This window comes from Hibiscus syriacus, unplaced genomic scaffold, assembly GCF_006381635.1.
Source record: "Hibiscus syriacus cultivar Baekdansim isolate YM2019G1 unplaced genomic scaffold, ASM638163v2 tig00110637_pilon, whole genome shotgun sequence".
Lineage (NCBI taxonomy): Eukaryota > Viridiplantae > Streptophyta > Magnoliopsida > Malvales > Malvaceae > Hibiscus > Hibiscus syriacus.
Window position 1 is genome coordinate 4,922,996 of NW_024062808.1, and position 14,605 is coordinate 4,937,600.

The window sequence follows — 14,605 nt, forward strand, 5'->3', positions numbered from 1 at the left end:
ATATATGTGAAATATAATGCAATTTTTCTGTATTTAAAGTACCGGTTATGGTTAGCCACTAATTAATCTCTACTGCAGCTTGTGTGGCATTTTTAATTTTTTTTTTATAAATAATTTGGGTTGATTATAAAATGATATTGGTTTAAAATAATTTTAATTAGGGGTGTATGAAGGTCGTGGTCTATTTAGGTCATCGCCCACCCCATACTAAAAGAAGTAGAGTATAATTTAAATAAAAATATGGATAAATTATTTATTTGATTACATAGTTATTATTTAATTTTTTATTTTGATCATTTAATTATTTTTTAAATAATATATAATGTTACATTTTGATTTTATTTTGGTCATCCGTTATTAGAAAATTAATTATAATACTAATGTATCACCATAAGATAATTCCATGTTAGTATTGAAAAATAATAAAAAAATATTATGTCAGTATCATTATTAATTTTTTAACAGTCGATAACTAAAACAAAACTAAAATGAAACATTAGATATTATTTTAAAAAATTAATAATTGAGTGATCAAAACAAAAATTAAGTACTATAGATGAGTGGTTGAATAAAATCTCTCTCTCTCTCTTCTCTCTCTCTCTCTCTATATATATAAGTTTTACATATTTTTAAGATTGTTGGATTGAGAGAAATCAAAGACTGAAATTAACTTCGAATATTAAAATTATTATGTGTCACATGTAAAGAAAAATATCTTTGAATATTAATTAAAAGGACTTAAAATAGAAGTAATATCCTATATAATTATTAGGATTTGTTTTTACAATCTAAAACTCTATTAGTTTTATATATTTTTAGGATTGTTGGATTGAGAACAATAAAAGTAATATCCTATATAATTATTAGGATTTATTTACACTGTCTAAAACTCTTTTAGTTTTACACATTTTTAAGATTGTTAGATTGAGAGAAATCAAAGGCTGAGATTAACTTCGAATATTAAAATTATTATCTATCACATGTAAAGACAAATATCTTTGAATATTAATTATAAGGATGAACTATAAAAGTAAACATATCAATTGAAAACAAATGTAGAAAGATAAAAGTAAACATTATGCAGGACGAAAGATGGAGACCCATTAGATTCTTTTTAACCAACAAAAAACTCTTAACAAAATCAGGGGATGAGTCAAATGTGAATAACTCCTAAATGACTACAACATAAAAGGAAATTGGAAAACGAAAACTCAGAAAGAAACATAGAAGTATCAAATCCAAAATAAATTTACCCAAACTGCTAATAGAATTTGTTTTACCTAGTTCTAACTCCGATGGACCATGGTTGCTTTTTGCTTCCCCAAGAAAAAGAAAGAAATAAACGTGTGCATATATGATCAGATTTGAGCTAGATTTCCCAATTTCATCATACACTGTTTTTAATTTTACTATTTGCTTTTGAAATTTTCTGTCAGAGTATTGCTCAACATAAACCATATCTACCAAAACTGAATCATTTGTCATCCAAATTAAAACAAAACTAATATAAATTCCAAGTTGCAACCCTAAAACTAAACCTGTAACACCCTATCTAGCACGACACACAGTCGACTGACTAGAGTACCACACAGAACCACCAGAGTGAGTTACCAAAATTCTTTTTCTTTACTTGCTCAATTTAAACAATCATTTAAGAACATCCATCGTGAAATAAAACGACAACATTTAAATAAATTGGTTTATAATCGGAGCTCCCAAACTAGTAAATCAAAATATAAAGATCGTCATTTTAAATAAGTTACAACTTGAACATACAAAAAGGGGCTTTCAAATATACATGCCCTCTAAGAAGAAACCGAGACGTACTCAGCTTTGAAATCTGGGTATGGGTCTACTCTGCACAAATGCTCTTCAACTGCTCCACCTATGAATCTATGTAATGAAACAAATTTCAAACACTGAGCTAACTGGCTCAATGCCACACTAACAACTAAATCATACTAAAAGTGCATAAAAATAGGTTTAAGTTATCAGATCTCATGCAACAGTGGGTATACTCGTATAACTCACACTAAAGAAAAATAGAGGTTAAGCGGCGTTTTTTAGTCATATAGCGGCGTTTTAAGCGCCGCTAAAAACACTTACGGCGATAGAAAAAACGCCGCAAAAAGCGCCGACAAAACCAGCGCTGCTATAGTTCGCGGTGTTTGATAACAAAAAACGCCGCAATAGGTCAAGAACTAAAAAACGCCGCCAAAAAGTCAATATCTATAGCGGCATTTTGGAACAAACGCCACAAAAGGTCGTTATATATATCGACGTTTTTGGAATAAATGCCGCAAAAGGTTAGATCTACAGCGGATTTTTTGTAATAAACATCGCAAATTATCTAAAACTTTTGTGGCGTTTTTATGTAAAACACCGGAATTGATTACGTATTTAGCGGCATTTTTTGTACAAACGCCGCTAATTAACACATAATCTACAACCATTGATTTCATTATTTTGTTACCCAAAATTACATTTTCAACCTGTTCCATTATCCAACAAACATGACATCTATAACAACAAAATATAATTCCATAACAACCAACTTCAAATCCATTATAGAAAATAAAATTTTACATTAACGTAATAGGTAATGCATTGCAATATTGTTTAGTAACATGAACGAAACATATAACAGAAATAAGACCTAAGATGGTGGACTCTCAGGTTGAGTTTTTCGTATCATCTGCATCATAGCTTCTAGTTTTTTTTCTCAAACTCTTGACATTTATGCTGATATGCTTCTTATCTCTCTACTTCTCTCGCTTCATTTTCGGCTTTCATTTTAGCCATCTTTTGATCCATTTCAGCCAACTGTTGTTTTAAACGACTAACTTCTAATTGGGAAGACTGAGACTGTGACAACATGTACTGAGATGAACTGGATTCAAAATATTTGGTGGGAGTAACAAATGATCCTTGACATTGAACCCGACTATATCTTTCAAGACCCAAAACGTCATTGATAACTTGATTTTCGATGTCATCCGCATTAACAAGACCATGTCTTGAAGCTGTAGCTTCATACTCCACCATCTTATTCCTCAATTTTTCCTAATAATAAAGTAAATAATTATTTCAAATAAGAATGTCAGACTATAGATATAAATAAAACTTAATTCAAATCCTCTGTCCAATAAATGTACTATAATTTCTACAGCTTCAGCAGTCATAGGAGTGCCATCATTTTTTGTATGTGTCATGTCGAAGAGTTTGATTCATCCAACTTTAGAACCAGATGTATTTTCCTACAATGTAGCATAATATAATTAATTTTAGTTAGTATGTACATGGGTGTCGTAACCGGTTTTCGCCCGGGCACGAATGTTTCTTGGTGGAAAAGCAAGTGAATAAATAAATGGTTTTTATGAAATGTTTTGGAGTCGCCATCGAACCTTTTGGGTTAGGTAGGTCGAATACCTAAAAATCATCTTTTAAAAGATTTTTAAGAAAAAACGATTTAAAAGATAAACCAGTCTGCATATAACCAAAAATTCATTCTTTTTTGTAAATAAAAGGGATTCGTGGTCGGTTACGTTTGGGGAAGGATTAGCACCCCCACAACGCTCAAAATTGGTACCCGTTGATTATAAATTGTCTCTGATAATATAAATTTAAGAATTCAAATATAAATTTAATTTATGATTCTATTATTTCAGATTCAATCGCATAATTTTATTTAAGAGGAAATTCTAAGGAAAAATAGAAAATATTTCAATATTTCCAATCGAAGAGAAAATAATCCCTAAAATATTTTAGGACAAATATTTCTCTTTCCAACTGAAATAATAAAAATATGATAATTTCTCCTGAGAACCCACCATTAAAATAATTTGATATAATCAAAATAAATATAATTAAATTAAGCATATTCCAAGCATATTCTATTTTTTAGGTTTTTTATAAGTAGAGTATTTATTTATTTTAGAATATCAGAATAGGACAGCTAGTTACATTAAGACAATCCTTTTTTAATATTAAAATAAATACATATTATCCTTTAATTAAATTACAGAATTGCTTAAGCTAATTAGCAAAAAGCATTTATCAAAACATGAACAATGATAAAATTATATGATAAAATTATTTTTTTAAAAAATTTAATAACTAAAATAAAAATAATACTAAAGATGAGTGATAAAATTTGTAGTTCAAACTTTAAAAAATTAAAAATAATAGTTTTCAATCACATGAGAACTTAAGTCCAATGAAGTTCAACACAGAGCATATGGTTAGGTTGGTTCAGACTATGAACTTCTTCTTCCTCTTCAGAAGAGTTCTTTAAATTATAAAATCCTGTTTGGAAATGGCTCTATTGCTCTATCTCCTTCTGCGATAGAGTCAAGCAAAAAGGTTGAATAAGTTCTTCAGACTATTAACTTCTGCTTCCTCTTCAAAGGAGTTCTTCTTATTACGAACTCTATCTGGAAATGTTTTAAGAAAAACAATCTCAAGTGAGATAAATTGCTATTTTGAGTGAAACTTTCTCAAGCGAGAAAAAGTTTGTTTTAAGAAAAATAATCTCAAGTGAGATAAATTGCTATTTCAAGTGAAACTTTCTCAAGCGAGAAGCAGTTTGTTTTAAGAAAAACAATCTCGAGTGAGATAAATTGCTATTTCAAGTGAAACTTTCTCAAGCGAGAAGTAGTTTGTTTTAAGAATAACAATCTCGAGTGAGATAAATTTCTATTTCAAGTGAAACTTTCTCCAGCGAGAAACAAATTGTTTTAAGAAAAAAAATATCAAGTGAGATAAATCTTTACTTTGAAAATGTTTAATATGAAGATGACTGCTCTTTCTTGCTGAGGAAGTCTTTTTGACTTTTAATCTCATTCTTTCCTGAAAGATCTGTAAAAAATATATTTGAATGCAATTATCCTAAATGTCCTCATGAGAAGAGAAAATGACCTTGAGAAAGATAATATTTCAAGAGAAATGTTAAGGGTACTCTCGTGAGAGGAAAAATTCAAATTTTTATTGCATAAGATGATGGATATTTGATGCAATGATGCAAAATAATGTATGTATATATGTATGTGTATGCCAATGCATGTTTTCTCGACTAAGGGCAGTGACGAGGTGTTCAAGCAATCTTGGTTCTCTTCCTGATTTGTTCACCTTCATTCTCCTCCCACACCAAGGTGTACAATTACATTTCTTTACAAAAATATGCTTTTCTTGTTCCCTAATATTCAAGTTCTTTGCTCCAATTTTGTTCTTGATAAAACTGGCTGTATTTTCCTGGACTTGTGTAGAAATCCAATAAAACTTTCATCTTTGAAAAGAGAATCTATAATATTTGAAGAATGTAGATGTAAATATGACAAACTCCACAGAGATTAATTAGAAAAGCATCGTTTGTTCTGATTTGAATCTTGAAACACATAACAAGGAGGATTTATCCTAATTACTTTCATGTCTCCACATCAAATTGGATCTCGAATAAAGCCATTCAGACCATATCATGTCGAGATGCTTAACAACAACTTATTGTTTAACCTTAATTGGGTCCACTAGTTTCTTGTTGTTAAAATTTCAGCTCCCCTTCTCATGGAAATAAATCTTCATCATTTCTTGTTTCTAACCTTGGGATTGAAGAAGAAAAACTTCATCTTAGGTCAATAAATGGAAACACCATATGATCACAACATTGGTTCAACAACATAATCACTGGTTCATAAAACATTTGACAACACATTCATCATTTCCTCTTTCCTGTGGTTTCTGCCCAGATGTTCGTAGAACATTTGAGTACACATCCATCATTTCCTGTGTTTTATGCCCAGGGAATTCTTTGCATAATGTTTAGAGATTTTGTAGAATGTCAAGTGGACACTTAAGAACAAAACTCAATGGGAATACAAGTGGGATGCTTTGTCTTGCCAGCATCAAATTACTAGACTAATGCAACTGTATGATGAACAAAGCAATTATGTATAGTCAACTCCACCATCACTGTTTCACCATTTTCATTCTTTATATCTTTCTATCTCATTGGAAATATTTGCTCAACTCAATGATCTTTTCACATGATATGGGCCTTTAGTATGCCCCATCATTTGCTGATATAAACGTTTAGAATGTATTTAACATTGTTTCTTGCTGATATGAGCCTTCAAAATGCCTCAACACGATCTTTCAAAATGCCCTACACGGATCATTTCTGTCTAAAATGGGCCTTTAAAATGTCCCAACATTCTATTTCTGGTTGAAATGGACTTTCAAAATATCCCAACCTTTTCATGCTGGTGTGATCCTTCAAGATGCCCCACGTGGATTATTTCTGTCTTTATCATGGTGATGTGAGCCTTCAAGATGCCCCACATGAATTACTTCTGTCTTTTTCATGCTGATATGAGCCTTCAAGATGTCCCAGATGGATTACTTCTATCTTTTTCATGCTGATGTAAGCCTTCAAAATACCCCACATGGATTACTTCTATCTTTTCATGCTGACGTGAGCCTTCAAGTTACCCACATGGATAATATGGACCTTTAAAAATATATCCAACCTTTAAGTTAAAAGGTTCACTCTTAATGTTCACTGAATTTGAATCTCATGATTCCCACGAGGTACAACTTTGATAATGCCCATTTATGGATCATTGTGGCTCTATTCGTGCTCAAATTTGTTTATCTTTAATGTTATCATTCTGGTGTTACTAAACAACCATTAAGTAACTTAAAAGATTCTCTTCAAGTTGTCATAAACTTAAGAAGTGATCAATAATTCTAACATAAATGTTTAAGATATGTGTCTCTTCTGAATAAGGTGGTCATCTTCTGCTTAACTGGTTGCATTCTTGCCTTTTTGCTATGCATTGGGATATGTGATCTTTTTTCGAACGATACAATCATCCTCTTCTTATTAGATTGCTGATAATGTCACAAGAGAGTGTTACAAGTTCTATCCTCCAGCCCTCCTGATCTTCCGGACCACTTGATTTCAAGAATGTGAAGTGCTTCATCATTTTGGCATTGCTAATTCTTTTTCTCAAATAGAGGCATAACATGCATCAACTTGCTTCAAGGACCTTCCTCATTTTAGACTGTCTTGTTTGAAAATATTTTTCCTCCTTTTTTTTATCAAAGAATGAAAGAATTTTGTAAATTCTTGTCCCTTATAGGTTCACAATTGAATCAAATCATAAAACATGAGTTTAATGAATATTAAATAAATTAACTACTTTTTTTAAATTATTTAAAAATCATAGTCCTATGACAAGTTTCAAAATTATTAACTGGTTTAAGGTATAGGTTGATTTTGGTAAAGTAAGGTCTCTTAGGTTGGTCCAACATATATGTCTCTTTTGAGCTTCCACGAACTTGAAGAAATGGTTTCTATGCTCATCTCATAGAGATATTTCTTGATTCTAGAATCTCAGGAACGTCTTTGGGATGTGTGGTGCTTCATCAAGAGTTTAAGATCATCTCTTATATCGTTGTTGCACTATTCAATACTCAAGTCACCTTTTCAGGTTTTTAACTCGAATCATCATTTGGCTTCAATATGTTATTCAAAATTTACATCTTGAACCATCTTTATTATATATCATGCAAACCAATTTTTGGTGAAAATCATCCTGAGAGGCGGAATGAAATCTGAAGATAGTCTCTTTTATTTAGAAATCCATGTATGATTAGAATGAACTTTTCAGGTACGTAACGTAGACCAGGACTCATAGTTACGAAAAAAGGGATAAAAAAAGCCCAAACAAGTTTTTAAGGGTAACTGAACCAAGGATCAATTCATTATGATGCCTTCAATCTTGCCTTGCTTGACTTGGATCTGCTTTGCTACTTGTCTTTCATCATTTCTTTTTCTAAATCCCTTTAGACTGCCAATTTTTGGGTTCATTTCCATTTTCTTATATCTCCAACATTTCTTGCACTATGAATCTTTGAATTGATTACACTTGATCAACCTTGTAACTTGAAGCTCAATGAGTCACCTATCTTGATTCAATTTTTTTCTTTTCTTTTCTTTTCTTTCTCTTTTCTCTTTTCCCTTTTTTCTTTTTTCTTTTTCTTTTTCTTTTTCTTTTCTTTTTTTTCCTTATTTTCTCTTATTTTCTTTTTTTTCTCTGATGGATGAGTATAAGACTTCAATTACTTTTGAGTACCTCCTTTTCCTCTTGCATTTGTTATTCTTGACTGGATTTGATCTTCAAGCACCTCATATTTGACCTACCTTGTGGTTCAAAACTCTCTTTAGTTCATAGAGATTTATCTTCATAATAAAACTTGATTGACAGTCTTTTATTTCTGTGAGCAAATATCATTCACCTTGCCCCACAATATGGAGGGTGATCCTTGGTTAGGGTTGAATCAGAAGCAAATTCAAGCTCAAATGTAGACAACAAAGGATATATTTTTCTTCTTTTGCGAAGGGATAAATGAAAGAAAGTCGTTCATCATTTCATACACAGAAACCTTTGTAAAAAGAGGTATCCACAGGGATAAATGTCTGACTAAGCACCTTCATCAAAGCATTTCGGTGTACTTCAAAATTTATCAACAAATCCAGAATCGAAATTCGTGCTTATTGCTTGTGTAACTGCTCAATTACACTATACTCACTATGTTTCAAGAATTTCAAAAACTCTTGTGCTTGTGTTTCAGTTATTGGCTCATTAATTATTAGTGAGGGCTCATCATTAATACCTTCTGTGGTACCACTGCAGATTTTCCCTTTTCTTTCGATGTTTCGGAAGAGTAACACCTCTCACTTCTTGTGAAAAATCCTACTTTACTCACTGTTTCGGTTGTCAAATCAATTCCATGTGCTTTCTCTTTTTCTTATGTTTTCTCCAAAGAAACAGGTCTTAATACCATTGAAATATTGGCAGTGTAATTCCAAGGTACCTTGTGGGTATCCTTAAACGGAAATGGTAAATGGATTATGATAACCATTTTTGGTTTTGCTGACACAAGATTCATTACAGATGGTTTTACAGTGATAATCACAGACTCACTTGTTCTATGCATGGGCTTGAAATCTTCTGATGTGCAGATATCCTCTTCTCTTATTCCTTCATCTTTCTCAGAGAATTCTATCATCCTCATATTTCTTCTTGCTTTGAGCCTGCCCCAATTACTTGAAATTCTTTTCGACAAATTGATCTATGATGCCCCATCTCATTTCTTCATACAGGAAGATTCACGGATAATTGAAAGTTTGGCACTTTTGAGGTATTTTTGTTTCACCAGTATGATGGTTTTGTATCTAGAAGGACAAATGTGTGACTTTTGAAGTCATGTATATGGTGGAAGGTAGTGTTATAAACAAATCATCTCTACTCAAAAAGTAAACATATGGATTTGGTTTCTCAAAAATAGATAGAGACATTACTTCAAAGTCTCAGATAAATGTAGTGTCAGGATTTGGTTTTGGTAAAGGTAAAAAATAGATCATGTAATTGTATTTCTAGCATTGTATGGGATATTAAAGGTCTAATTTTACCACTTTCCAAAGATCTATAAAACTTGAAAAATTAAAAAATATTTAATTTACAAGATACTCCAAAACTTAAAGATTAAATTTGATTCCTTGCTTATAACCATAAAAGCAACACAAATTTATTTATATAACCTTAAAAAGGTTACTACAGTGGTAGATAACAACTTCCACTTGTTTATTTAGCATGCCCCGTTACTCCTAGAATATGGGGTGTATAATTGGACCAGAGTCCTTGTCCTCATTTGCCCCTCCTTTATTGATCATCTTTTGTGTCAACTTCTTTAGATAAACCTTCAGATGCACAAATCTCTGCTTCCTCCTGAGCAGTTTCTTGGTAAAATCTCATCATCATCTTTTTCTTCCTCGACTGGAAATTGGGCTCAATTTTAGATCCAGAACAAATTTCCTTGGTGATGACAGTTTTGTCTTGGTTCTGAATGCTCATTGTAGCTACAATTGGGGTAGTATTCACTAGACTCCTTCTGCCTCACTTGTCCTCCGAAAATCTGATATAAGTATTTGAGGTTTCTTCAGGGTTGCATCTGTCCCATTCATTTTTAAACCTATGGGCCAGTCTCGAATTACCTCTTCTTTCACTTATTTTTCATCATTTATAATCAGAGAGGTATTGAGAGTTGAATCTTTTATCTCTGGTGCAAATACCTTGTTTTCCTCGTCCTCTGGTGTATGTACTTCAATTATTCTGATACTATCAACTCCATTTTGGGGTTTAATTCCCAATTATTTGACCAAAACATACAGATTATTAGCATATACTTCTATGATTCCACGAACTAACAGATCTTGAACTCGTCGTTTGAAATTACCACAATTCTCGATAAAGTGTCCTCGGATTCCAACGTGATATTCACAAGAAACTTTCTCATTATACCAATTCGGGTAAGGAAGAAACAAAGGCTTAGCCTGACATGGAGCAATAATCTGAGCTTGGAGCAACTTGTAATATAACTTGTTGTACGAAACTGAAGGAAAATTGGGCAAAAATTCCTTTAACCTAATTTTCTTTTTGCCATCATCTTGAAAACTTTGTGAATGATCGTCTAGATTTTTTCTTTGTTTAGCTTTCTTCAATGGCACTTGAACTTCTTCCATGCTTCTCTTTAACTTGATCTATGTCGTATTTTCTGAGATCATACCCGATTTTTAGAGATTTATTGGATTTCTACATTCCCTGACAAGTTCCTGGTCATTTGTTTTCATCGCATCAACTACATCACTAACATTCATAATCCCATCCAAATCTTTTACAACGGAATCCTCTCCATGGATCACAACATTCACCATGTCCCTTAATTTGGTCAATTGTTCCTTTAAATCATCTTGAAACTTTTTTGCTTGATCCATTTGTTCCTTTGAATCATCCTGAAACTTTTTTGCTTGATCGATCATCTCTTGTTGAGTCTTTATGAGTTGCTTTTGCAGTTTCTCAATTCTACCAACCTTGCTAAAATCTCATTCATGGCTCTTGTCTTTCTCTAGGAAGACCAAGTTAGCTTCAATTTGATTTCGAAAATTCTGTCATGGAATCCTCCACGAATTATTCCCATATTTTTATGATTTAATGCATGTAAAATAGTTTGGAACAAAATGCAAATGCATAATGTAAGATAGAAACTATAAATATAATTATGCAAAGATGCAAATGAAAAAATGAAAATGTAAATACAAACGTAAAAATGCAAAGATGCGAATGCAAATGCAAAGATATGAATGTAAAATGAAAATCTAAAAAATGCAGAAATGCAAAAATAAGAATGCAAATTGTGCAATGCAAATGCATGTATGAAAAAGGTATTAATCAATAGTGATCATTTTAAAACAACTTTCATTGAACACAAAAGTTTCGATACATCAAACAAAACTTTACATATAGGGGATAAATTTCACTCCTAACTTCTTTATTTCCCTTAATAGCCAAATTAACTTCCACTCATGCTCAGGTATGGAGTTGTTAATATGTTTTTATTATCTCGTGAAGCCAACTAAATCAACTAGTTTTATTAGCTACATTGCTTGCTTGAGTAGTAACTTCCTTCATGACAATGTCTTTTTCTTTCATCTTCTTTCATCAACGTATTATTATTGGCTTTAATTGATTTTAATTCAGTATCAATCTCATGCTGATGGATCTGATATGATACTTCCTTGTTGGCTATGACCCCTCTTAACATTTTATTTTCAGCTTGATATTTTTCCAAATCAATGATGGTTGTATTGCGTCTTTCTTCAGCAATCTATAAATCATGAGAGAACTTCCTCGCTCGATCTTCATGTATCTTTTCATTCTTTCTCCATTGCTCAGCATCATTTTTCAGTTTACTGATCCCTGTTGTCCATTCTTCTTCATAGCATTTGGAAGATCTTGCTTATTTGCAAAAACTAGCAGCACAGTATCCCTCAACTCATCCTGCCAATGCACATAAAAATAATGTGTTAAGTGTCGGCGGAACCACCCTACCCATCCCATCCAATAACCACACAACTGTGCTCATTGCAACAATAACAAAAATCTTTGCTGCTTGGATACCTCATTCAACATCCTGTGCAACTCATCCCTAGCTTCAACCACACTATCACGATCATTGCTATCAACCACAAAAATAAGTCCTTGCGTGTTTTGGAAGTGATGCCTCCGCAATGGCCGGATCTATGCAGAATGTCAAAGATAAGTCAATTCATTAATCCAGGTAAATAAACACCACATGCTCTTAGTGTTGAGAAGGGCACAAGGCGCACTAAGACGATAGGGGTTTTATAGCCAAGGTGTAAGGCACGCGCCTTATTGAAGTGATGCGCACATTTTAAAAATAAAAGATATACAAATTTTTTCCAGTTGTATAATCAAACAAAAAGAACAGTTCATGCAATATAAATACCAAAGAGTATTCATTATTAGCATTTTATGTATTAAACATTTGTTTCATCAACCATTGAAACTGAGAACCCCAGCAAAACCACCTTCCTTCCTTGGTCCACAATTCCACATAAGAAACTGAAACAATAAATAGAAGTCTAATAATGAGTTGGCATCAACTTCTTTACTTGTCTCCTTCTTGTCCCTCCACCTCACACTCTCAACAAACGTGTCTTCCTCCTTGTTAACACTACCTACACCCTAAACCCCACTTCTATCCACCCTAATCCTCCATTTTCGTATTTCTAAATTGTGTTTCCAAGCTCAAGAACCCATCACTATACAACAAAACTCACTAGAACCTATCTTTTCCTCTCCCGATTCTCAATTCGTGCATGCATGCCTCTCTCATTTTGTCTGCTAAGTCGGTTGTCTTTTTTAACACAAAAAATGGCCTCTATTCATCCCCATTGTTTCTCTCACTTCAAAACTTCAAGACAAACAGTAATTATATAAGGTAAAGCACCTCCCCAATCTGTATTTCACGCCAAATTTTCATACGTCTCCCATGAAACTCTCTTTTCTAATCACCCCCACCATATTTTACTCTTTTCTTCACTGACATTTCGTTTTTACTTCTTTTGTGTTGTTGATATATAAGTTAGTACGTAAAACACAATAAAAACGACAATTTTTTTTTTGAAAAGGCAGTGCCTTGGTGCCTAGCGCGCCTTGATGCGCTTCATTGAAATCGCCACGCCTAGACCTAATTAGGCGCTTCACCCTCACCTAGCCTTAGCACCTAGTCGCACCTCAATTGAGCCTTTTTAAACACTGATGCACTTCTTAATTATTCTAAAAGATCTAACATGATCTAAGATATAATCAAAACAGTAGGTACAGTTTTGACTGCTAAGTATCCACATTATCCTAAATGAAGATCCAACTCGTGTTTATCTCCAATCAAGGAACTACATGTATTCAGTTTATCAAGGTATAGTTTATATAATCTACGAAACAAGCCCATTCCCACTCATAGATTTCATAACAAAACGAACATAACACAAGATGCCCTAGATAAGATCCTTTTGATGCATTTTTTCACAGTTGATAATAACAAAATTGAAGAAAACTAAAGCATGGTACCTTGTCCTGGCCACCAACATCCCAAACAGTGAAACTGATGTTCTTGTATTCCACAGTCTCAACATTGAAACCTACAAGATAAAAATATATCATAATTAGCCATCTTTTAAGCAAATGAAGCCTCAAGTGTTAAAACTGCAAAAGGCGGAAATGGCGACTTACCTATGGTGGGAATGGTAGTGACAATCTCTCCCAACTTCAGCTTGTAAAGAATTGTAGTTTTACCAGCGGCATCAAGTCCAACCATCAGTATGCGCATCTCTTTCTTGGCAAAAAGCCGGCTGAATAGCTTCCCGAAAGACAGTCCCATTTTTCACGTCTGCAAACACCAATATCCACATATCAATTAAGATAACCTTCAATTTATTTATGTGTTATAAGATCAACCAAAAAAGTGACCACAACTACAATTTAAATCCCTGGTTCTGGTTCGAGGGGCGATCGGGAACCCAACAGAGACTAAATTTAATCCAGATCAGCACATGGAAATCTAAATACTAATAAATCACGGCGTGAAATAAATTCAAGAAAACGCAGATTGAATAGATTTAACGAACTTACGATGCTCCAAAGAATCAGAGAAGATAAAACAACGCAAAGGATTGTAAAACCAAGGTGTTTTAACAAAAATTGAATTCAATTTTTTTTTAAAAAAACGGGAGTTGGGGGGGCGAAGCAGATCGGGAAAATTAAGTGAAAAAGTGAGAATATTTTTAGGTTTTGAGAGACTTGCTTGAGAGAAATACCAACGATTAGTACGCGAAGCCGATCAAAAGAGAGGAGCGAAGATCCATATCTATCTCTCGAAATCGCAGGAGCTGTCTTTCAGTGAATTTACGCAGATTTGGAGATGGGCATTTTATTTATAAATCCAAAATAGAATCTTAGTTTGATGGAACGCCGTCTGCCCATTTCTTATTGTTCTCAAAGGTTGCGATAGAATTTTTACGAGGTAATTCAAATAAATTAGAATATGTATGAATTGGAATCTGTATGAATTGAAATCTAATTTCATATTCTGTTTGGTTGACAGGAAATAGAATTGGAATCCAATTTCATATTCTGTTTGGTTCACATACATATTAGATTAATTTAATTTTAGTAATGTAAAATGA

At 32.8% G+C, this 14,605-nt stretch overlaps 1 protein-coding gene and 1 long non-coding RNA gene across 3 annotated transcripts; both read right to left on the reverse strand.

Moving 5' to 3' along the window:
* Positions 1-11,847: 11,847 nt before the first annotated feature.
* LOC120136736 lies at positions 11,848-12,133 on the reverse strand. Its single transcript, XR_005517370.1, has 2 exons — positions 12,018-12,133; positions 11,848-11,897 (listed from the first exon to the last, which is right to left on the reverse strand). It is a non-coding gene; the product is annotated as an uncharacterized LOC120136736 (long non-coding RNA).
* Positions 12,134-13,402: 1,269 nt separating this feature from the next.
* On the reverse strand, positions 13,403-14,340 carry LOC120136735 (ADP-ribosylation factor 1-like). Of its 2 annotated transcripts, none has more exons than XM_039152702.1 (3): positions 14,224-14,340; positions 13,653-13,809; positions 13,403-13,561 (listed from the first exon to the last, which is right to left on the reverse strand). In XM_039152702.1, the coding sequence occupies exons 2-3, from the start codon at positions 13,798-13,800 to the stop codon at positions 13,446-13,448; spliced, it is 264 nt and encodes an 87-aa protein (XP_039008633.1). In that variant the 5' UTR covers positions 13,801-13,809; positions 14,224-14,340; the 3' UTR covers positions 13,403-13,445. The 2 variants fall into 2 exon arrangements, with proteins under 2 accessions (XP_039008633.1, XP_039008634.1); XM_039152703.1 differs by lacking the exon at positions 14,224-14,340 and adding an exon at positions 14,052-14,124.
* Between the last annotated feature and the right edge of the window lie 265 nt (positions 14,341-14,605).